Source organism: Pongo abelii, chromosome 7 (genome assembly GCF_028885655.2).
Source record: "Pongo abelii isolate AG06213 chromosome 7, NHGRI_mPonAbe1-v2.0_pri, whole genome shotgun sequence".
In the NCBI taxonomy this organism is placed as follows: Eukaryota; Metazoa; Chordata; class Mammalia; order Primates; family Hominidae; genus Pongo; species Pongo abelii.
The window spans coordinates 25117729-25140536 of record NC_071992.2 but is presented as its reverse complement, the minus strand read 5'-3'; the positions used below and the strand labels follow the sequence as shown (position 1 = coordinate 25140536).

General features: G+C 47.7%; 1 protein-coding gene across 3 annotated transcripts; it reads right to left on the bottom strand.

The window, feature by feature from the left end:
* Positions 1–202: 202 nt before the first annotated feature.
* Positions 203–22710, bottom strand: R3HCC1 (R3H domain and coiled-coil containing 1). 3 transcript variants are annotated; one of them, XM_054561357.2, is made up of 8 exons: positions 22601–22708; positions 7913–8040; positions 7394–7531; positions 6001–6604; positions 4944–5116; positions 3133–3203; positions 1658–1753; positions 203–517 (listed from the first exon to the last, which is right to left on the bottom strand). In XM_054561357.2, the coding sequence occupies exons 2-8, from the start codon at positions 7918–7920 to the stop codon at positions 387–389; spliced, it is 1221 nt and encodes a 406-aa protein (XP_054417332.2). In that variant the 5' UTR covers positions 7921–8040; positions 22601–22708; the 3' UTR covers positions 203–386. The 3 variants fall into 3 exon arrangements, with proteins under 3 accessions (XP_054417332.2, XP_054417331.2, XP_063582663.1); XM_054561356.2 differs by lacking the exon at positions 22601–22708 and adding an exon at positions 8271–8384; XM_063726593.1 differs by lacking the exon at positions 203–517 and adding an exon at positions 1099–1139 and having other exon boundaries at positions 22601–22710.
* Positions 22711–22808: the final 98 nt, after the last annotated feature.

Below are 22808 nucleotides of genomic sequence, written 5' to 3'. Positions count from 1 at the left end.
CCAAAGGAGTGTGGGCAGGTGCTACACAGCAGGTGCAACCCAGCTCCCAAAATTGGGCAGGCTGTGCACAGAGGCCCTGCAGGCCCAGTGGGGATCCTCCCAGCCAAGCTCCTCAAGTGACCTTCCTTCAGGAGCTGCCCGCCTGCACTGCAAGGTGGAACAGCACCCCCTAGCATCCCCCACAGACCACATTTCAAAGTGATCACATTAGAACAATGTGAGTTTTTATTTTTTTTCTCCCTTTCTGGGACTAAACTAAAGCCCACCATACCCCATGGTGAAGCTCGAGGGTGGCGCGGGGCTGCTCCGGCGTCTGTGAAGGCTTATGGTGTTGGGGGCGCCAGCTACGTCGGGACGCAGATCCAGGCCGGTTGGGTCTCCAGGCCTCAGGGCGGCAGCGGACCCCGGACAGCAGGCCGCTCTTTCTTTTTGTGTTGGAGTCCCAGGGCTCGGGCCACCAGCCGCCGGGCCACAGTCACATTCGTCTGCGGCCTCTCCTTCACCAGACGCAGGAGTTCTAGAAGGAAAGCCCCACGGTGGGGACCTAAACACAAGGTCGTGGCTGCCTCTCCCCCAGCAACACAGCAGCCGCAGAGGCCATCAGAGCCAGCCTCTCGTGTGACACGTGTGGGGCCTGGGCCCAGCTGTGCCCGTGGTGTGGCCAGATGCTCGTGAGAGGGGGCCCACTTAGGGATCCTGGCCCCCCCAGGGGATGCTGACCCAAACCTGTCGCCTCTCCATGCCCTTGTTTCTCTGTCTCTATAGTAAGGGGGCTGAGGGGTTCATCCTGCATACCTCCCTACTTTTTAGGGTCCTTTGGGAGGGGTATCAAGTCAGGATGGAACACCCAGAGCTCACAGACCTACGGACAGGATATTTATTGTTCCAAGAAACCCTGGACCATGTTGGCTACGTAACCACCCACGAGAGCACAGCTGGCCTCGGCAAGCCTCTTGCACGTCCATTTTACTAGTTGCTACTTTGAAGTGATGGAAAACTCGTGTCTAAAATCTCCCACCATGGTTTCTGGAAGGAGAAGGGGAAAGGGAGGCGCTAACGGTTATCTGGTACCTTCTATGTGCCCTCAGGGCTCCAGGCAGGTACGCCAGGCTCTCATTCAATCCTCCAGACTGAAGAGTCTGCTTATTTTACAGAAGAAGAAACCAACTCACACACTGAGTGACTTCCTTAGTGTCACTGAGACCAATTGAAGTAACTGACAGAGCCATTTGGGGGTCCCGGAGAGGACCCCAAAGCCTAGGCCCTTCCTGGTCCTATGGGATACAGTTTCCAGGGCCCTCCAGAAAAAAGACCAAGCTTTTCCCTGTGCCCAGAAGAGGGTATAAGCAGGGGGGCCTCCCTGCACAGCAGCTGGCAGATGCCACTCCCCAAGGGAGACCCCTGCCCCAGACCCCCCTAGGCCTGCTAGGGAGGGGGAACACAGCCCCACTGGCTACTGCAGCCCAGGGCTCCCAAACAGCAGAGAAGTCAAGAGGGAAGAATGAACAGAGGGGAAGACCCTGCCCAAACCAGACACATGCACACACACACACGCATACATACACACACACACACACATGCTCACACACACGCATGTACACACGCACACACACACGCACACACAGCCTCCCTATCCAGGGACATCCGCTTTCCTTACTTGGCCTCTGCAAGGCTTTCAGCTTTGACTGCTTGGTTCCCTGCGTGAGGGGCCGGATCTTGAGCACCGAGAACTCCCGGGTCAGGGCTTCAGCAGCTGTGGAAAGAAAGCAGGTGTGGAGCCACTCCCTCCTCCTCAGGACCCCGCAGCACACCCACCACCCCAAACCCATGCAGCCGTGTCGTGCACCTATTCAAAGCTCAGGGCAGGGCTGCTCCGACACTGCCCTGGATGGGCAAGAGACGACTGCCGCCTGCTTGCCTCGTGCCCCAGAGCCCCACAGGCCTACACAGGGACACCTGCGCTCAGAGGACACTCCCACCCCAGGCTGGTCGGGGAGAGCACTGGTGAGGCTGTGATTCTGACATCAGAAGAGGCGGGCTCCCAGTTTCCAAAGCCCCAGGGCTAAACACAACCTCTCTCCCTTTCACCACTCAAGACCCTCCAGGGAACATGCGTTCACTGCCCTGAGTCACGCCTGGCGTTGCAGCACCCCGGCTATTTACAGAGTATGGCAGAACAGAGCTGGGAGAGGCTTCAGGTCCAAGCTGCCCACTGTTCTACAGAAGAGGAAACTGAAGCCAGGGAACCTGCTCTCGCCATAGTCTGTGGAGACCAGAACGCCATGGCCAACCCCAGCCAGAGCTCATTCCTCTCGCAGCACAGGGCAGCCTCTTGGCCTCCCTCCCTGCCTTCCTTTCCACAATCTCCCTCTCTGGGGTTTGAGACCTCACCCTGCCCTGTTCCCTCCCTAAATGCTGCCCCCTCCCTCCGGACTGGGCCCCAGCAGCAATGGCGCTCCCAGCACCCAGCTCAGGTTTTCAGAAGGCTGTTTCTGGGAAGCCCAGTAAAGGGGGCGTGGCGGGGGTAATTATAAATTATACCAAATGTAAGCACGGTGGTGTGGCAAGGCAATGCAGGCAAGTGACTGAGGGGGACAGGAGCACTGGAGGCATGAGGCAGTGTGGTGCCCCCAGCTGTGACACTGAGAGGCTGTGTAACTTGAAGTGAACCCCTGGCACTCTGGGACCCTTAAGTTTCTCCAGCTGTACAATGGAGGTAACCTGACCTACATCTTGAGGCTGAAGCGAAAATCGAGTAAGAATGTGTCTACTTGAACCATATGAAATCTCCGCAATTCAAATGTTTTTGGCCGTTAAAGCAGCACTTTGCTGTGGTTTCATTTAATACAGGGACATCTGTTGGGCTTGGCCCGTGACCTTCCTCAGCAAAGGTCGCCTGAATCTGATGCCTTTTCATTGAAAGCACTAACACAATAGGAAGGGCTTCTTCATTAAGGCGTATTACTATGGGCCAGAGACCACTCAGCTCCCCCTGGGTTTTAGGCTGGGAACAAAACCCCCAGAGCCCACTGGCTCAGCTGAGCCTGCGCCCAGGAGATGGTGGCCTCCACCCAGGGTCCTCCCTCTCAGTGGGGATCCGAGCAAGGGCCGGGCCCACCAGGGGTGCCTTACCTGAGGCCAGGCAGGGAAAGATGCCCAGTGCGTGAGTATCATCCACCCACTGAATCCTGAACCCCTTCTCTCTGTGCGGGGAGAGAGGAGACAGCACATTCAGGAAAGCAAGCGGTCAAACTCCTCTTCGAATCCCGTAGCCACACCCCCTCGCCTCCAGCCCGCAGATGCCATGAGCCCCGGGCAAGGTCCCATCTCTTCTGGGACGGAGACAACCATTTGCAGCAAACTTCCTCTGAAGCCCATATGGTCGGGTTCAGAAAGACAAATGTCACTCCTGTCAATATGTCAGGCAGGTCACCAGTTTCTAGAACTAAAGAAGCCAGGACTCAGAGAGCTCATATGGCACGATGCCAAGGAGGAAGAGACTCCTCACAGGCCTGTCTCAGCCCAGCCAAGGCCATGGGGTCTGAGGCTGGGGAAGAAAGGGTTTCTGTGGTGGGGGAGGGGTACAGGACCTCAAACCAGCAAGGCCACCATGCTCCTGTCAGCTTTATTCCTATTGCTCAGGAAGGTGCCACCTACCCTGCAGCCTGTGAGAGGCCTAAGGCAGTGTGGCCCCACCCGGGCAGAGGAAGGCACAGGGGCCCCAGCCTGCTGCACCATCAAAGTATAGAGAACAGAAGACCAGAACGTGTTGCCCCTAGCCACCCCTTCGGCTCTCCTGCTCAGGGGCAGAGCGCAGGGGAAGGCTTTAGGAAGCAGAGTTAACGAGGGCCACGCGGAAAGGGATTTCTTTTTTTTTATTTTTTTTGAGAGGAAGTCTTACACTGTCACCCGGGCTGGAGTGCAGTGGCGCAATCTCGGCTCACTGCAAGCTCCACCTCCTGGGTTCACACCATTCTCCTGCCTCAGCCTCCGGAGTCGCTGGGACTACAGGCGCCCGCCACCACGCCCAGCTAATTTTTTTTTTTTTTGTATTTTTAGTAGAGACAGGGTTTCACCGTATTAGCCAGGTTGGTCTCGATCTCCTGACCTCCTGATCCGCCTGCCTCGGCCTCCCAAAGTGCTGGGATTACAGGCATGAGCCACCGCGCCCAGCCACAGAAAGGGGTTTCTGAAAGCCTAGGCAGAGCTGGGCACGGTGGCACATGCCTGTAGTCCCAGCTACTTGGGAGACCAAGGTGGGAGGATCACTTGAGCCCAGGAGGTTGAGGCTGCAGCAAGCTGTGATCACACCACTGCACCCCTGCCTGGGCAAAAGAGCAAGATCCTGTCTCAAAAAAAAGAGAAGAAAGCCTGAGCAGGAACAAAGAAGGGGAAGGGGAGAAGGCAAAATGAGAATAAAAAGGAAAAGAAAAAAGAAGGAAAGACAGGAGGGTAGATCTAAAGGCATGTGGGGAAGCTGAGGAGGAGGGAAGTCGTGTCTCTCACTACAGCCTCTGGCCACCATTCCGACCTCCACTCTGCCCCAGCAGGCTGCTCAGTGCACCCTAGAAACAGTTCCCACATGGAGGTGGCCCATAGCCTGCTGGAGACACACTGAGCAGCCGCTGGGAGGCAGGCAAGAGGACGAGAGGAGGCTGCCATGTCCCTTGAGACTGAGGGAGGGTGAGTGGCGTCCTGGCAGGCGTATGGCCATGCAGGGGGGCAGCCCAGGTCTAGGGCCTCCAGGGTGTGTCTACAACCAACAAATCAGTGCTCTCTTTCCCGAGGGACGGCCGGCAGGGAGAGCTGCCCAGGAATACGGAGCCCAGGCAACACACCCACTTTCTGTCTCTCTTGCTGAAGCATTAGGCGCTGGGGGTGGGGCAGGCAAGCACCCCCAGCTACAAAGGGGTATCCTAGCTCCTCTCCCGGCCACCACTCACTGGAACTCAGAAAACGTTGCCAGCAGGTCCTCCGTCTTGAGCACTGGTTCAAAGTCATAGATCTCTACCACGTGGGCAAGGTCCTTCTCTCCAGGCAGCTCCTCCACGAAGGAGGACGTGTCCAAGTGGATCTTCTCTATCTGAATCTCCTTCTTCGTCAGGTTGTCTGTGATCTAGGAGAGATTGGACCCTTTAGCAAGGGGAGCTTGGACACGCAGAGCTCCAAACCACTAGCCCGCGCGCTAAGAGCTCTGCGGGGAGAAGGGGTCCACCTGGCAAAAGTCTGGGAAAGGCAGCAGCAGGCAGGCTGGGCTGGAAGGTCAAGACATGTGGGTTTTACGGGAGGGCACTTACTTGTATGGAGTCCCCACTAAGTGACTGGCAATTACACACATAATGTTCCATAGAATACTGAAAACTATATTCTAGAAAGCTGCTTTACAGATGGGGAAACTGAAGGCCCAAGAGTGAAGTAATTTTTCCCAAAGTTGCAAAGTCAGTAAGAGGCAGAGCTGGGCAAGTCCAAGACCTTTCCCTCCCCTACTAGCAATGTGATATTTGGCAGGTCTGTGGTCTGCATTCTTCATGTATAAAATAGCCATAAAAGATGCCACCCTCCCAACCGAACCCACAGTCAGTCTCAGGGGCAGTCGCACGGTCCCAAGGAGACAAGATTTATAAGATAAAACTTCAGGCTAAAGAGTAATTTCCATGACTGGCATCCGTAACACACAACGATGAACTTGCACACAGAGTCCATCTCCATGACCTAGTGAAGGCTGTATTATCATCTGGTTTTAGTTTCAAAAGAGGAAACTGAGACTCAGCAAAACAAAATAACTTGCCCAGGGTCAAGCAGCTCCTACATGGCTGGGCTGGGACCCAAATCCACACCTCATCTCCTGTGTTCCCTAAGGAATCCCTGTCACCCAACACCCAGCCCTACCTCCCCTTGCACATCCCCTGCTCTCCACACCATAACCCTTGGTCCCCATCCACCCACGGCCACACCCACCTCACCTCCGCCCTCCCTTTCTGGGCTCAAGAGCCTCATCACCTCCTGCAGCAGCTCACTGTAATCGTCCTCCGAGCAGCTGCTGGGGCCGTCCTCTTCCACCTCCTCTTCGTCCTCTTCCTCCTCTGCCACCAGCCTCTTCTCCAGCGGACTCTCCTTCCCCTCTTCCAGGTCTAGCTGCAGGGTGGACCCAAACCGTGTGGCCATCTCCACCATGTCTCCCTTCCCTGACTGACTCTCAGGCCCCGGGGGCTCAGGGCCAACAGGGTCCAGCAGTGGCTCATTCTCACACCTTTGTCCTGGGCCCTTTAGGTCCTCTATTCCCTGAGTCATCAGCACAGGGAGTCCCTGATCAGAGTTGGGGTCTCCAGCACCAACATCTCCAGGCTCTTCTGGGTCCCTGCCAGCTGGGGCCTCTCTCTTGAGCCCCGAGGTAGAGGTCAGCCCCCATTCTTCCTGCCTGCGCAGCACCCGGGGCACATACAAAGGCTGGTCTGGCTTGCGTCCACGATACCACCGGCCAGCCCGGGCACCTCGGGGAACCGCAGCTGCTCCTTGGTTGGAGGTGGGCCGAGGACCGTGGTACTTGCTGGGGTAGGAGGCAGGAGGGCGGCAGGGGCCAGAGAGGCCATCCGAACTGGGTACCCTGGAGCAGGAATGGGAGGAAGTAATCAGAGTGTGTAGGGGCCCAAAGGAAAATGATTTACTAGAGCCACTTGTCATTCAAGAGAGACATTCAGGTCAGCATTAGGCAAAAACCACAGCCAAAATGACCCTCGAAAATCCCTTAGGAAGGCATCACAGTGGAGCCTGTCACTTCTGAATGAGCACAGAGCAGCCAGCTTGCCCTCTAGTGCTGTGATCCAAATTAGAGATCAGTCCATCTTCAATTACACACCAGGGGAGGTAAGCTCTTGCATTTAAGAAGTATGCTATCAGAAAAACATGTCACTTCAAACACTAGGATCATAGTCATTAAAGTAAGATGCTCACTGTGAGACGCAAAGGGGAACAGAGGGGACCGAAGCCCAGCAGGTACTCTTCTGGTCTCTGTGGGGCACAAGCTCACTGAGAGGAATGCTAGGGAGCGCCCCCCGCCCCCATACCCACTACTTAAACAGATCTCTCTCTCTCTTTTGGCCCAACCGTATAGCTGATTTTGCCAAGTGAATTCCACAAACTGCATATCTGCTCCACTGTTGATGCAAAAGGCAGCCCTGGCTGAGCGGCTGCGGCTAGGAATGGCAGCAGCCCTGGTTGAGCGGCTGCGGCTAGGAATGGCAGCAGCCCTGGCTGAGCGGCTGCAGCTAGGAATGGCAGCAGCCCGGGGGTCCCAGCCCTGGATCCACCCAGCCCTGCCCTTCCAAAGGCTGACCAGCTAGCTGGCCACCCACACACCACGGCTGCAGGCACTCCAAGGTGGGAGGCTACACACCTGATGTCCTGGTGACAGATGACCGTCCTCCTCTTCCATCCCTCCCCAACGGAGAAGCTGCTCAAGAGATCAAAATTCTCTGCTGTTCTATGGATCAGGTACCGGAGGCGACTGGAGAGTGGGGGGAAAAGAAGAACCCTGGGAAGGGAGGGGAAGAAGTGCTGAGCAGGTGTCCAGGGCCTGGCCCCTACCAAGTCCACTCCCAGGTTAATCGCGGATTAACACTGGGCTCCCTTCTGCCCCCCTGGGTCCCAGGTGGACTGCAAAGGATTTGAGCATAGATAGAGGTGATCGCAGGGACCCACAGGTCCCATCCCCATCCCTGTGCCGGGCCCCTTCAGTCTCGGGGTGATGCTCAGAATTACAAAGATGCAGCTGAAAGAGGCGGCTGGCGTTATTAAGACTAAAGGCCAAGGTCAGAGCCAGCTGCCAGGCACCACCTGGGGGAGGGCACACAGGCAGCTCGGGAACCCTGCCCTTCCCAGCAAGGGGGCACCCTCGCCCCTCACACAAGCCTACTTTGACATCTGCTTCTGCAGCAGAAAGCGGTCCAGTTCCTCCTGGATTCGGTGGACGAAGTCATTCTCGGCTGAGGAGAGGAAGACACCGTCCAAGCAAAGAAGGGCCAGGGTGACAGGTGGGAGAGCCTGTAAGAGAGACGGGCAGGGCCGGGTATCAGAGCACAGACCCCCGAATCACCCGAGACCCCGCAATGCTGGCACCGAAAGGACCTTAGAAACCCCCTGGTCCACGGCTCGGCGGCGGGGAAGTAATGCCAGGGACCCCCGGCAAGTCAGGGGTCAGGGAAGGGGTCTCCCGGCTCCTGCCCAAGGCTCTCGTCCCCGCCTGCGGTCGGATGCTGAGGGTGGCTCCACACCCTGCACTGCGCTCCTTCCCGAGGCTCATGGGGGCCTGCTCCGCGCAGCCCAGCTGCCCCTTCCCACCGGGGAGCCCAGGGTTCGGGACGACCATCCCCCAGTGCCGCCGCACTCACCGCGGCCTCTCGGCGCGTCGCAGCCGCCCTCGGCGTCCCCAGAGGCCAGCGCGCCCGATCGCCCCAGAGAGGCCCGGGACGCTGCAGAAACGCAGCGCCACCGCGCGGCCTGGGGGAGGTAACGCAGGAACGGGAGAGGGAGTGTTCTTGTCACCTATTGGGAGGGGGCGCACCTGCCACTAACACAAACCGCTTCTCCTAGAGCGACACGACTAGCTTTCATATTCATCGCAAAACCGAGACCCAGAAAGGTGAAATAACTTGCCTCAAGTTGCACAGATAGTACATTCCATAGTCTTGGTCTGATTCCAAGATGGGCTCTTTTCTTTTTTTCTCAATGTTGGCACAGTCTTGTACGATCAATTAAGTTCAACAAACACTTTTGTTCAGCTACTATTAGGTTGGTGCAAAAGTAATTGTGGTTTTGCCATTAAGTAAAAAGCCGCAGTTACTTTTGCGCCAACCTAATAGTACTATATGCTAGCTAGCGGCGGTGCTAGGGTTTCCCATTCATTGTTCCCCTCCCCAGGGACCTAACAGAGGAATAAAGAGGAAGGAAGTTTCTGAGCACCAGATATTTCAGCACTCTTGCCTATCATTGCCCTTCCTTCTCCCGCATTGATGTAACCTGTAAAAAGGTCTAATTCACACCACAGTGGCACTGACAAGGCATGCTAGCCTTGTGGGTTACTGGGTTGGGCAGCCACTATCGCAGTGATTTGCAGCTACTCTGCTCCATCCAGAAATAATTCCAGCGTCCACCTTAAATGGGGCTTAAAATTCTTGCCATCAGACAGCCTGTGGGATGGATGATTATAATCTAGGACACCAGGGTTGAAATCGTTCTGTTCCCTGAAAGTAATTAAAATGCAATCCCTTGGTCACTCTGAATCTGGAAGCACTGACCTAAGGGCACTTAAGACCTAGGTTTTGGTCAGGGATGGGGCAGTCTGAGTGGGCTCTGACATAAGGCACAGGCGGGATGGGAGAGGGAGGGCTGTCCCTCAAAAAGCTGGCTGGGAGAAGTGGCTTGGGGATGGAGAAATGGAGAAAAAATTAGGTGCATTTTGCTGTCTCACAATTTTTTCCAAAGCATTTCTAAAAACGGCAGTAGCATTATATTATATTTACAAAACCTATCTTTCCAGATACCCAGCAAGAAGAATATAAAAGGACCTAGAATAAAGACAAAACCAAAGTGCAGAGAGAACTCAGGGAGCTGCGTCATGAATTTTCTTTCTGGGCATAGTTGTGAGAGGAGCTTCAGGAGATCTGACAAGTCCCCAGTCCCTAGACTGGAGGGCACTCAACTCCTGGGGAAAAAGGATGAGCAGAGAGCACCTGTTTGGATTCTGGTTCCACCAGCCCTACCCACGCTCCATGCTGGCTTAATGGAAGTGGGAGCAGGCCACACCATGGCATTGTTTTGTCTGCCCAGGTTCCCTGGACTAGGCAGTGTGAGGCTGAGAGGCAAGTCCACTTAGCACCACATGCTTTCTCTGAAAAGAGGCCCAGCTTTTTCGACAAAGTGGCTGTACCTCCCCGAAATGGAGGAACAAACCCAAAACCCAGGAAGCAAGCCATGTCGCTGCCTCTTTAGAGCTGGGTCATGCTACTGAGGTGTTCAACAAATTCAGAGACTCAGTAGGAACAAGCTCCAGGGGAAGGCTGTCCAGGAATCTAGTTTCTACCAAACCCTCTTTAGGCAACTCAGAGGTTAAACAGGAAAAAAGGTATCAGTGTCCAGGTCTCCATCATGGGTGGAGGTTATCTAGAGATTCCTAGATAAACAGGGAAGGGAGTCAAAGCACATCTACCCACACCTTTAGGGGAAAACAGCAGATAAGGCAGAATGGTTCCCATTCAAAGGTGAGTAAATCCAACAAAAGCAGCACAAAGGATGGGCAGAATTTCTACAGAAAGAAAGAAAGAAGGAAAGGAAGGAAGGAGGGGAAAGAGAAAAAGAAAGAAAGAAAGAGAGAGAGAGAGAAAGAAAGAAAAAGAAAGAAAGAAAGAAAGAAAGAAGAAAGAAAGAAAGAAAGAAAAGAAAGAAAGAAAGAAAGAAAGAGAAAGAAAGAAAGAAAAGAAAAGAAAGAAAGAGAAAGAGAGAAAGAAAGAAAGCAGAGCAGGGAACAGATACAGGATAAGAATATTTTGGAAGACTCTCTTGAGAAAACAAGAAATTTCCAGTTAATAACTGCTTCACACTCTCAAGGAAGTCAAAGCCTGATTTCCATGTTCAATGGGTAAGCTATGAATTGAGATAAAAGAGAACTGTCAGAGCTTTGGAAAGACGTGAAAGAGGCAATCATGTTCATCATCAAACCAGCAAAGCTAGAGTCAACAATGCTGAAAACAAATCAGTGATATGGAGTAAAGGCTTACAAAAATCAAGATAGTTACTACTTATTGACATAAAGCTTGCCAAACAAATTGCACTTTAGTGGGGCCAGGCGTGGTGGCTCATGCCTGTAATCCCAGCACTTTGGGAGGCTGAGGCGGGCGGATCATGAGGTCACGAGATCAAGACCATCCTGGCTAACACAGTGAAACCCCGTCTCTACTAAAAATACAAAAAATTAGCTGGGCGCAGTGGCGGGCGCCTGTAGTCCCAGCTACTCAGGAGGCTGGGGTAGGAGAATGGCGTGAACCCGGGATGCAGAGCTTACAGTGAGCCGAGATTGCACCACTGCACTCCAGCTTGGGCAACAGAGCGAGACTCCGTCTCAAACAAACAAACAAACAAACAAAAAACAAATTGCACTTTAATCTTTGTAGCAGCCCTCTCAGATGAAAATTGTTACCCTTATGGTATGGGGATAAACAGAGGTTTAGCCAAGGGAGACCCAGAGAGTTGAAACTCAAACCCAGGTCTAGCCTGTCAACCCCCTGCTCTTGAACACTGTAAGGTGAAGACTCTCCAACTTTAGCATGTCATTAAAATTGTCTTTTTTTTTTTTTTGAGACAGTCTCACACTGTCACCCAGGCTGGAGTGCAGCGGCACAATCTTGGCTCACTGCAACCTCCCGGGTTCAAGCAATTCTCCTGCCTCAGCTTCCCAAGTAGCTGCGACTACATGCATGCACAACCACACCTGGCTAAATTTTTTATTTTTAGTAGAGACTGGGTTTCACTATGTTGGCCAGGCTGGTCTCGAACTCCTGGCCTCAGGTGATCTGCCCACCTCGACCTCCCAAAGTGCTGGGATTACAGGCATGAGCCACCATGCCCAGCCTAGAATTGTCTTAATCCTGTGGCCAATAGCCAGGCACCAAAGTCAAGGGTTAAATAAATTAGATGTACCCTATCAGTGGGAGAAGCAGGCTGGGTGTGAGCTACAGAATTTTACCCAAAATGGGAGGTGTGATTGAAAGATTATGAAAGGATTGACTCCAGGGCACATGGGGTTGCAAACGGCCCCAGTTGAGGGGATGAACCTGGAGTCCCCCACTGCCATAGTGACCCTAAATGACAACCTAGCACACTCTCCTTGCCACGGGCAGGATCACTTTGGGCACCTGCAGCTCTGAAGTCTGTGTTTGAGTCTAACAACTCCTCATTCCAAGCAACCACAGCCTGCCTGAAAAGGTCATGAATACAGGCATTGAATTGTCCATGCAGTAAGCTCAGCTTGTTTGAGAAGACAAATTGTTCTCTTCATGCTTAAGTGTCTTTCCATCCCAGGAAAGTTAGGTTTACGAATATCCAGTTTACGTTTGTTATTTGATGTCACTGTAATGTTCACATGTGTTTGGCATATTAGTGAATCTGTCTAATACATTAGGTAGTGATTCCAATTTTAAAAGTAAAATGGATCTCAGGCGTACAATTTTAAATGGGCAGATATAAGAGAATTTGATGAAGTTGTAAATACTATTACAATACTAAAGAGAACTAGATTTACAGTATTTTAAAATCAGTGAGGGTTGTTGAGTATGGCACATAGGAAGGTCTTGCTTCATAGCCGCTGGGTGATCCATTTAATGTGTTTTAAAAGGAAATCAAGACTTGGGGGAAGATGGAAAAAAACATACTTTTTCCTATTCCTTCCACTAAATACAACTAAACTTCCTGGATATCATATGTAAAACAAGCATAAGAAGACTCTGAAAGGTGGAGAGAAGAAAGAAGGTCAGCTAGCGACCTCACGGCTCAAGGAATGACAAAGTGCTAAGTTTCCTCGGTTTTCTTTATGCCCTAAATCACCAGACTTGCAGCTTGAGGAAGCCAGAAACTCAACAATACCAATGGATACAGACTAAATAAACACAAAGTAACCCTCCAAAAGCAAAATCCCAATAAAAACCCTCTTTTTCCTTGTAGGAAATGGGTGAGGAAAAGGGCAGCCGAGCAAGACAGAAAACATGGCAAAAATGACTGCTCTACCCCAGCCAGACAGCATCCCCAGCCACATGAACATGGGCCAAATGGGAAGCCTAGGTTGTCGCCCTCACCAGGTTGTAATGAGCACCACAACCTGTCCACCAGGACGAGGTCAGAGAAGGCCAAGTAGCAGCTGGGATTTTCAATCCCTCCAGGCACTAATGAGCCTCGCCCCTTGCAATGTCGGTAGACACCCCTAGAGAACCTGGACTTCCACCCCTTACCCGGCAATAACAAAACTCCCTTCCCACTCCACCCTGAGGTGGCATTAGAGGAGGCCTAGTGGACAATAGAGCTTTCACCACCACCTAGTAATCAAGAGGCCACCCTACCCTCTTGATGTTAGTGCAGGCCACATGAGGAAAAACCACAAGGTGCTTCTACTCCTCCCAGATAGGAAGGTATCTGTGGAGGTCTAGTGGGGACCTCCCACTCCCACCCAGCAGTAATGAGGAACCCCCATTCAGGTGTCAAAGGAAGCTGCATGGAGAACCTAGACTTTAAATCCCACCTGACAGTAACAAGGCTTGCCCTCCACTCCTCTGCTTGAGTGGTGTCAGAGAAAGACAGCTGAAACAGAAGGCACAAATAAGATCCAGCATCTCATAACACCTAAGATGTCCAGCATTCAACTGAAAATAACTTGTGATACCAAGAACTAGAAACATCTCGGACTCAATAAAACAGACAATCAATAGATACTAGCTAGCACTGAGATGCCAGAAATGTTAAATTGTCTTACAAAGATTTTAAAGCAGCCACAATAAAAATGCTTCGACAAGCAATTATGACCACCCTTGAAACAAATGTAAAAATAGTTTCAGCAAAGACCTGAAAGACATAAAAAGCTAAAAAGAAATTTTAGAATTGAAAAATGCAATCACAAATAAAAAGCTCAGTAGCAAAATGGAAGTGGAAAAGGAAAGAAACAATGTATTAGTCTGTTCTTATGCTGCTAATAAAGACATACCCAAGACTGGGTAATTTATAAAGAAAAAGAGGTTTAATGGACTCACAGTTCCACATGGCTGGGGAGGCCTCACAATCATGGTAGAAAGCAAAGGAGGAGCAAAGCATGTCTTAGATGGTGGCAGGCAAGACAGCATGTGCAGGGGAATTCCCATTTATAAAACCATCAGATCTCAGGAGACTTATTCACTATCATGGGAACAGCATGGGAAAAACCCACTGCAATGATTCAATTACCTCCTACCGGGTCCCTCCCATGACACTTGGGAATTATGGGAGCAAAAATTCAAGATAAGATTTGGGTGGGGACACAGCCAAACCATATGAAACAGTGAACTGGGAAACAGAACAATAGAAATCACCAGTCAGAACAACAGAGAGAAAATAGACTGAAAACAAAAATGAACAGAGCCTAAGGGACCCATGAGACTATAACAAAAAGATTTAACATTCCTGTGATTGGTCACCCCAAAAGAAAGGAGAAAGAGGGTGAGGTTAATAAAGTACTCAGAGAAACAAGGGCTGAAAACGTTCCAAATTTGGAAAATAAACCAACAGATTTAGAAAGGTGAGTGAACCCGAAACAGTACAAAACCAAAGAAATCCATGCCAAGATGTAGCATTACTAAATTTCTGAAAACTAATGGCAAAAGAAAAAAAATTGAAAGCAGCCAGAAAACAAAAAGAAAACAAAAACTCACCTTACTTTACCTATGAGGAAAAGCTATTTGAATGACTGTCGATTTCTTATCAGAAACCAGAAGAACAAAAGAAACGGTATAAGATTTTGCAAGTGCCAAATGAAAACAACTACTAACCCAGAATCCTATAACCCATGAAAATATGCTTCAGCAATGAAGAGAAAATCAAGGTATTCTCAGATGAAGGAAAACTAAGAGAATTTGTTGGCAGGAGACCTATCGTAAAAGAGTGGCTAAAAGAAGTTCTCTAAACAGAAACAATTTTTTAAAATATTTGAGTATCAGGAAGGAAGAAAGAACAAAGTAGGCAAAAATATGGGTAATTATAATAGACTTTTTTCTCCTCTTAATCTTCTACATTATGTTTGCTAATTGAAAAATATAACTCTAATGTGGTTCTAAGTGTATGTCAAGAAAATATTTAAGACAATTATAAATGGGGGAAGGTAAAAGGATGTAAAGGGAGGTAAGCTTTCTGGACTTCACTCAAACTGGTAAAATGACAACACCAAAAGATTGTGACAAGTCATGTAATACCTAAAGCAACCACTGAAAAGGATATAAATAGATATATTTTTGAAAGTAATAGACGAGTCAAAGCAAAAAACAACAGAAAAGGAAAAAAAAAGAACAATCAAAGCAAAATTGCTTTAAAAGAAATTTTCAAGTAACCCCAGGAAGACATTAAAACAGAAAACTGAAAAACACAACAAGCAGAAAAGAAAATAGCAGACTTATACTCTAACATATCAATAATTACATAAAATGTAAAAGTTCCAAATATAACAATTAAAAGACAGAGGTGGGAATAGTCGTGTAAAAAGACAACATTTAAGCATATGTTACCTGCAAGAAGCTCATTTCAAATACAATATAGGCAGGTTGAAATTTTAAAAATGCAAAAAGGTCTATCATGCAAACATTAATTAAAGAAAAGCAGAAGTGGCCACATTAATATCAGATATGGTAGACTTAGAAACAGAGAAAATTACAAGAGACAGAGAGGGACATTATATAATGATAAAAGAGTTAATTTACCAAGAAAACATAGCAGTCCTAAATATATAAGCATCAAAGAGAACTGCAAAGTATGTAAAGCCAAAACTCATAGAATTCAAAGGAGAAGTAAATAAATCTATAATTACAGTTAAAGACTTTCTCAACAATTGACAGGACAACTACACAGAAAACAATCAACAAGGATATAGAAGAAATCAATAATACCATTAATAAACAGGATCTAATCAACATGTATAGAACACTCCAGCCAACAACAGCAGAATACACATTCTTTTCAAGTGTGTATGGAACATATTCCAAGGTAGGTAATATCCTGGACCATAAAGCAAACCTCAACAAATTTAAAAGAATTGAAATGATATAGAGTATGTTCTCTGATCACAATAGAATCAAACTAGCAATAAATAACAGAAAGGTAGCTAGAATGTTCCTAAACACTTGGAAACTAAACAACATACTTCTAAACAATCCATCAGTCGAAGAGAAAATCCTGAGGAAAAAAAGAAAATTCACCGAGTAAAATGAAAATTAAAATAGACCTTATCAAAATTTGTGGGGCACAGGTAAACAGTGCTAAGATGAAAATTTATAGTACTAAATACATATATTAGGAAAAAAGGAAAAGTCTCAAATCAAAAGAAAAAGATCAAAATAAACCTAAAGAAAGGAGAAGGAAGACAATATTAAAAAGAGCAGAAATCAATGAAACTGAAACAGAGAAGCAGTAGAAAAAATCAACAACAAAAGCTGGTTCTTTGAAAAGATCAGTAACATTAATAAACCTCTAATAAAACTGACACAAAAAAAGAGAGAAGACACGAATTATAAATATCAGAACTGAAGTAAGGGATATCATTACAGACCTTGCAGACAGCAAAAGTCTAATAAGGAAATACTATAAGCAACTTTACACACATTCATTTGACAACTTAGTGAAAATATCCAATCCCAGAGTGTTACTTAGTCATTCCATTTATATAAACTTTTTGAAAAGACAAAATTTTGGAAATGATGAATAGATTAGAGTTTGCAGGGGTTAGGAAAAGGGAGTAGTGAGTGGCAGGATGTGTTGGGGAGATTGACAGAGTAAGATTAGTAAATTGCACTGATGTCAATATCTTGGTTGTGATATTGTACTACAGCTTACAAGATGTTACCACTGGGGGAAACTGGGTAAAAGGTACATGGGATCTCTCTGTATATTTCTCACAATTGCATGAGACTCTGTAAGTTTCTCAATAAAAATTTCAATGGAAAAAGACATCAAATATATCAAATTTATAAATAGAGTTGTAATGTTTAATAAAAAATAAAACTGCGACCAAATGTTTAAGTGAAATTTGTTCTGTCACTTTAAGTTTGACAAAGTTGTTCTCATTTTATAAAAAGATTAGATATATAAATAAAATTGTAATACTTATAAATTAAAATTTAAAACAGAGTAAAAACTACGTATTTAAATGTTATTTTTATAAACTAACATAACTTAAAATCTGAGTAACTAAAGTCTTTTGTGAACAAAAGCCACTCTCAGACATGAAAAGCTCCACATAGAGGCCGGGCACGGTGGCTGACGCCTGTAATCCCAGCACTTTGGGAGGCCAAGGTGCGCGGATCACAAGGTCAGGTGATCGAGACCATTCTGGCTAACACGGTGAAACCACATCTTTACTAAAAATACAAAAAAATTAGCCAGGCATGGTGGCGGATGCCTGTAGTCCCAGCTACTTGGGAGGCTGAGGCAGGAGAATGGTGTGAACCCGGGAGGCGGAGCTTGCAGTGAGCCGAGATCGCGCCACTGCACTCCAGCCTGGGTGACAGAGCAAGACTTCATCTCAAAAAAAAAAAAAAAAAAAAAAAAAAAAGAAAAAGAAAAACTCCAAATAGAAAATTACATGGAATTCAAAGAAAAGGCCAAAGGGATTAAAGCAGTTAAACAAAAACATAAATATTGGAGATTTAAAATATGGACAATTAGTATACCTGAGGAAAAAAGCAAAATTACAGGAAAAAGAAATTAAATGCAGGCTGAGCACGATGGCTCATACCTGTAATCCCAGCACTTTGAAAGGCCAACGCAGAAGGATCACTTCCGCCTAGGAGTTCAATACCAGCCCTAACAACAGAGTGGCCAGTCTCTGCCAAAAATTTAAAAAATTAGCCAGGCATGGCTGGGTGCGGTGGCTCATGTCTGTAATCCCAGCACTTTGGGAGGCTGAGGCGGGCTGATCACAAGGTCAGCAGATCAAGACCATCCTGGCTAACACGGTGAAATCCCGTCTCTACTAAAAACACAAAAAAATTAGCCGGGCGTGGTGGCGAGCATCTGTATTCCCAGCTTCTCAGGAGGCTGAGGCAGGAGAATGGCATGAACCCGGAGGTGGAGCTTGCAGTGAGCCTAGATCGCCACTGCACTCCAGCCTGGGCGACAGAGTGAGACTCTGTCTAAAAAAAAAAAAAAAAAAAATTAGCTAGGCATGGTGATGCATGCCTGTAGTCCCAGCTACTTGGGAGGCTGAGGTGGGAGGATTGTTTTTGCCTGGGAGGTTGAGGCTGCAGTGAGCTGTGGTTGTGCCACTGTACTCCAGCCTAGGTGACAGAGTCAGACCCTGTCTCTCACACAGACACACACACACATACAATGTAAATACAACAATATTTTATTAAAACAAAAGAAAATGTGAACTACAGGTTAAAATGGTGTTCTAGAAAATAAATATACAAATAAAAGGTTCATCCAGATTATCGTAAAAATATTTTCTCTGAGAATTAAAAAAATGAATTTTGATTTAGGTAAAATTCAAAGGAAAAAAATTAAGTGGCTAATAAATTTTCCTAGCAACTCATCTGCCAGAAAACAATGGAACAATATCTGTAGAATTTTAGATGGAAAACGTTAAGACTGGAAAATTCTATAAACTGTGATGGCAATAGAAAGATATTCTCAAACCTGCAGTCACATTCTGCCAAAAGAAATGGAGTGATGCTGGCCTGTCAGGTGGAGATGCCAGGCCATACTGGCAGACACTGTGTAGGGACAGCCTGCCACGTTTACTGCACAGCTTAACTCAAAAGACATCTTGCAAAATCCACAGACAGCTTACTTTTTTTTTTCTCTAGTGACCTCTTCAATCTCTTCCAGAATAGATCGCCCAGACTAGCCTCTTTGATAGCCTCCAGCTAATCATTAGAAAAATCACCCTGCCTAGGCTGGCACCTTTTTCTTCTGTGTTTATAAATCCTCCCACTGGTTTGTTTATTTATTTATTTAGGTCTTTGTCCCTTGGTAAGAATCTAATGTCTGTCTCCTTGGTGTGCTTGTGAATTAGTTACCCAGCTAACGAAATATTTCTGAATTATGCTTTGAGATTCACGGTCCTTCCTGGAAAGCCACTGGAAGATATGGTCCCCACAACCAAGAGATGAATTCAAATAAATGACTCACAAGCTGGGATGACCTGGGAGAAGAGACCTTGGGCTAAATAATTCATTTACTTAAAACATTCACTTAACTTAAATAATCAGAGCAATAAAATGGCATACAAATATTATAAATCTTGAAAGCAGGGCTATAGAATGTAAAAACAAAAGCAATTTCTTTATTGCCATAAATTGGGACAGGAACCCCAGAGTACATTCCAAAGTATGGTGGGGAGGAGAAGAGGCATATAACTGTGGCAAAGTCAGTAAATGCTATATTTTCCAAATAATTGCCAGAAGTTAGGGAAGTTGGTTAAGAAAGAAACACTGCCCATATAAAAAAATATAACTGGGGAGGGGAGAGGAAGCCAGAAAAAAAAAAAAAATCAGTGATAGAAGTAACACCAAAGTGTTTCAAGTAAACCAGAGGTAGGATAATTCAATTATATTACAAACATTAAAATGGATTAAAAAGAGGCTGGGCGTGGTGGCTCATGCCTGTAATCCCAGCACTTTGGGAGGCCAAGGTGGGAGGATCACTTGAGGTCAGGAGTTCAAGACCAGCCTGACCAACATGGCGAAACCCCAGGCGTGGTGGCTGACATCTGTAATCCCAGCTACTCGGGAGATTGGGGCATGAGAATCATTTGAACCCAAGAGACAGAGTTTGCAGTGAGCCGAGATTACGCCACTGCACACTCCACCCTGGGTGACAGAGAGAATGTTTCAAAAAGCGAAACATTATTATATGTTCTTTACCCAACTCACAGTTAGAACAACTCTATGCAAATTCATTTAAGGATCTAAATAAAATGATCAAAACACCATACAGGGCTAAATGGAGAAGCACAGAGGAACCATATTCACTTCAGGACAAGTCAAGGCTATTTACGCATGCCTCTAGTGTTTACCTTTTTTTAAAGGGGTACTAGCAAAAGCAAATTGACAAAAAGACATAAAAACTGGAAAGGTTAGACATTTGAGGAGATCAACTTCTCACTGTTTGCAGAATGTTTGTGTTTTTGGTGGTTTTTGTGTTTGTTTGTTTGTTGTTTGTTTTTGAGACAAAGTCTCCCTCTGTCATCCAGCCTGGAGTGCAGTGACATGATCATTGCTCACCGTAACCTGGACTCCTGGGCTCAAGCCATCCTCCTGCCTCCGGTAACTGGAACTACAGATGCACGCCACCACACCCGACTAATTTTTGTATTTTTTGTAGAGACGGGGGTCTCACTATGTTGCCCAAGCTGGTCTTGAACTCCTGGCTCAAGCCATCCTCCCGCCTCAGCCTCCCAAAGTGCCGGGATTACAGGCATGAGACACCACACCCGACCTTTGATTTTTTTTTTTTTAACCTAAAAAAATCCAAGAAAATCAACTAAGAAACTCTTATAAGCCAGAGCTGTTTCCAGAGGTGAAGACCATCCTGGAGCCAAGGCGGTGGGAATGATAAAAGGGCAGAGAAAGGCAGAGACGGTGGAGAAAGGGCCAGAACTAGAGAGGGAAAGTGGGAGAGACGGGAGGGTGCGGAGGTGCAGGGGCTGGTGGGAGAGGGAAATGAGTCATCTTCCCTAGTTCCCACTCTACCTGATTAGCCTCTGTGTGTGCCACCCCAGCCAGGAGATTCCCCACCACACCCCCCAAATCTCTGACACTTTTGTTGTCCCTCAGTTCCCAGGAGACCTCAACCTCTCCAGAGTTCTAGCCTCTTCTTAAAGGGCCAGAGTCATGGGAACCCAGGTAGGGTGAGGGGGTCTCCTGTGAAGGTCTCCTTACAATGAAATGACTTTGCAGAAATTTGGACACTACCTCCAAATGCAGATTTATGGCCCGGCGTGGTGGCTCATGCCTGTAATCCCAACACTTTGGGAGGCCGAGGCAGGGAGATTACCTGAGGTCAGGAGTTCAAGAGCAGCCTGGCCAACATGGTGAAACCCTGTCTCTACTAAAAATACAAATTAGCCAGGCGTGTTGGTGGGCGCCTGTAATCCCAGCTACTCAGGAGGTTGAGGCAGGAGAATCACTTGAACCCAGGAGGCAGAGGTTGCAGTGAGCCGAGATCGTGCCACTGCCCTCCAGCCTGGGTGACAGAGTGAGACTCCGTCTCAAAAAGTAAAATAAAATAAAATAATTTCTAAAAAATCCAGATTTATTTTCCCTAGCTCAAAAGCCAACCTCACATCAGAGCCTGTCTGTGGCCACATTGGGGCCCAAGGGGATGGAGGAAAAATAGATACTAAAAATGAATATTAAGCCTTTGTAACGGCATAAGAAGTACCTATGTTTAAAAGTTTAAAGGTTATGAAAAAAATGACACAAAATTGATCTCATTTACTAAACAAAAGGCAATAGAGGCTGCGTGCAGTGTTTCACACCTGTAATCCCAGAACTTTGGGAGTCGGAGGCAGGCGGATCACTTGAGGCCAGGAGTTCAAGACCAGCCTGGCCAACATGGTGAAACCCCGTGTTTACTAAGAATACAAAAATTAGCCAGGTGTGGTGGTAGGCATGGCATCTGTAATCCCAACTACTCAGAGGCTGAGGCAGGAGAATCGCTTGAACCCGGGAGGCGGAGGTTGCAGTGAGCTGAGATTGAGCCACTGCACTCCAGCCTAGGTGATAGAGCCAGGCTCCATTTCAAGAAAAAAAAAAAAAAGGCAATAGAAAAGACGGTGAAGGAAAATATACTGAAATGAGGGCAGTGGTTGTCTCTGAGTGCTATGATGATCCTGCTCTTTTCACATAAAATTGTCTGTAATGTATGTATCCAAATGCATATCTCTATAGTGCATATATAATATAGGCATGTGATTTTCATAAGCTGCAGGATATACCTACTTTTTATTCTTCCCAAATCATTCAAAGTAGCACTATTTGCAAATTTGGCAAAATTTTGAAAATTTATTAACTCAGCAAACATTTCTTTTTTTTTTTTTTTTTTTGAGACGGAGTCTCGCTCTGTCACCCAGGCTGGAGTGCAGTGGTGAGATCTTGGCTCACTGCAAGCTCCGTTTCCTGGGTTCACGTCATTCTCCTGCCTCAGCCTCCCGAGTAGCTGGGACTACAGGCGTCCACCACCACACCCGGCTAATTTTTTTTGTATTTTTAGTAGAGACATGGTTTCACCGTGTTAGCCAGGATGGTCTCGAACTCCTGACCTCGTGATCTGCGCGCCTTGGCCTCCCAAAGTGCTGGGATTGCAGGCGTGAGCCACTGCGCCCGGCCTAACTCAGCAAACATTTTTTAAAGTGACCCTCCCTTAATTGCAAAGTGCACTGATTTCCAGCCCTCCCCAGCGCAGTCCCTTTGGGCAGGACATGGCGTCACTAAAGTCACCAGAGCAGTGTCTGCCCAGCCCAGGTCCTGGGGAGGGCTGGGGTCAGCATCCTCATTAACTGGGCTTCTACTGTGCACCTGGCACTTTACATCCATTACCGCATACAATCCCCATGGAAATCCCTCAAAGTAGGTGTTATTACCCCAGTTTACAGACATAAAAATTGGGTCCCAATATTAATGTGCTACTAAATAGCAACATTGTGCTTCCAACCGAGGTGAACATCCCAAAGCTTGTGCTCAATTCCAGTGATTTCCAACAGTTATTAGCTGTGGAATCCTCTGCTCAAACAAATATTACCCTGGTGAATGAGCTTGCTAGGGATGCCATACCAAAGTAGCACAGGCTGGGTGGCTTAAACAACAGAAATCTATTTTCTCACCGTTCTAGAGACTGGAAGTCCACGATCAAGATGTCAGCAGGGTTGGGTTTCCTCTGAGGCCTGTCTCCTTGGCTGGCAGATGGCTGCCCACTTGCTGCCTCTTCACGTGGTGGTCCTTCCGTGCACCGTGCACCCCTGGAGTCTCTGTATCCAAATTTCCTCTTCTTCTTCTTTTTTTTTTTTTGAGACAGAGTCTTGCCCTGTCACC

Bases quoted from the DNA above. Each gene is read 5' to 3' on its own strand.
- R3HCC1 (XM_054561357.2), bottom strand. The intron at 6,605-7,393 runs GTGTGTAGCCTC...TTCCTGCTCCAG, and splicing joins ATCTGTCACCAGGACATCAG to GGTACCCAGTTCGGATGGCC. The intron at 1,754-3,132 runs GTAAGGCACCCC...TTCTTTCCACAG, and splicing joins CTTTCCCTGCCTGGCCTCAG to CTGCTGAAGCCCTGACCCGG.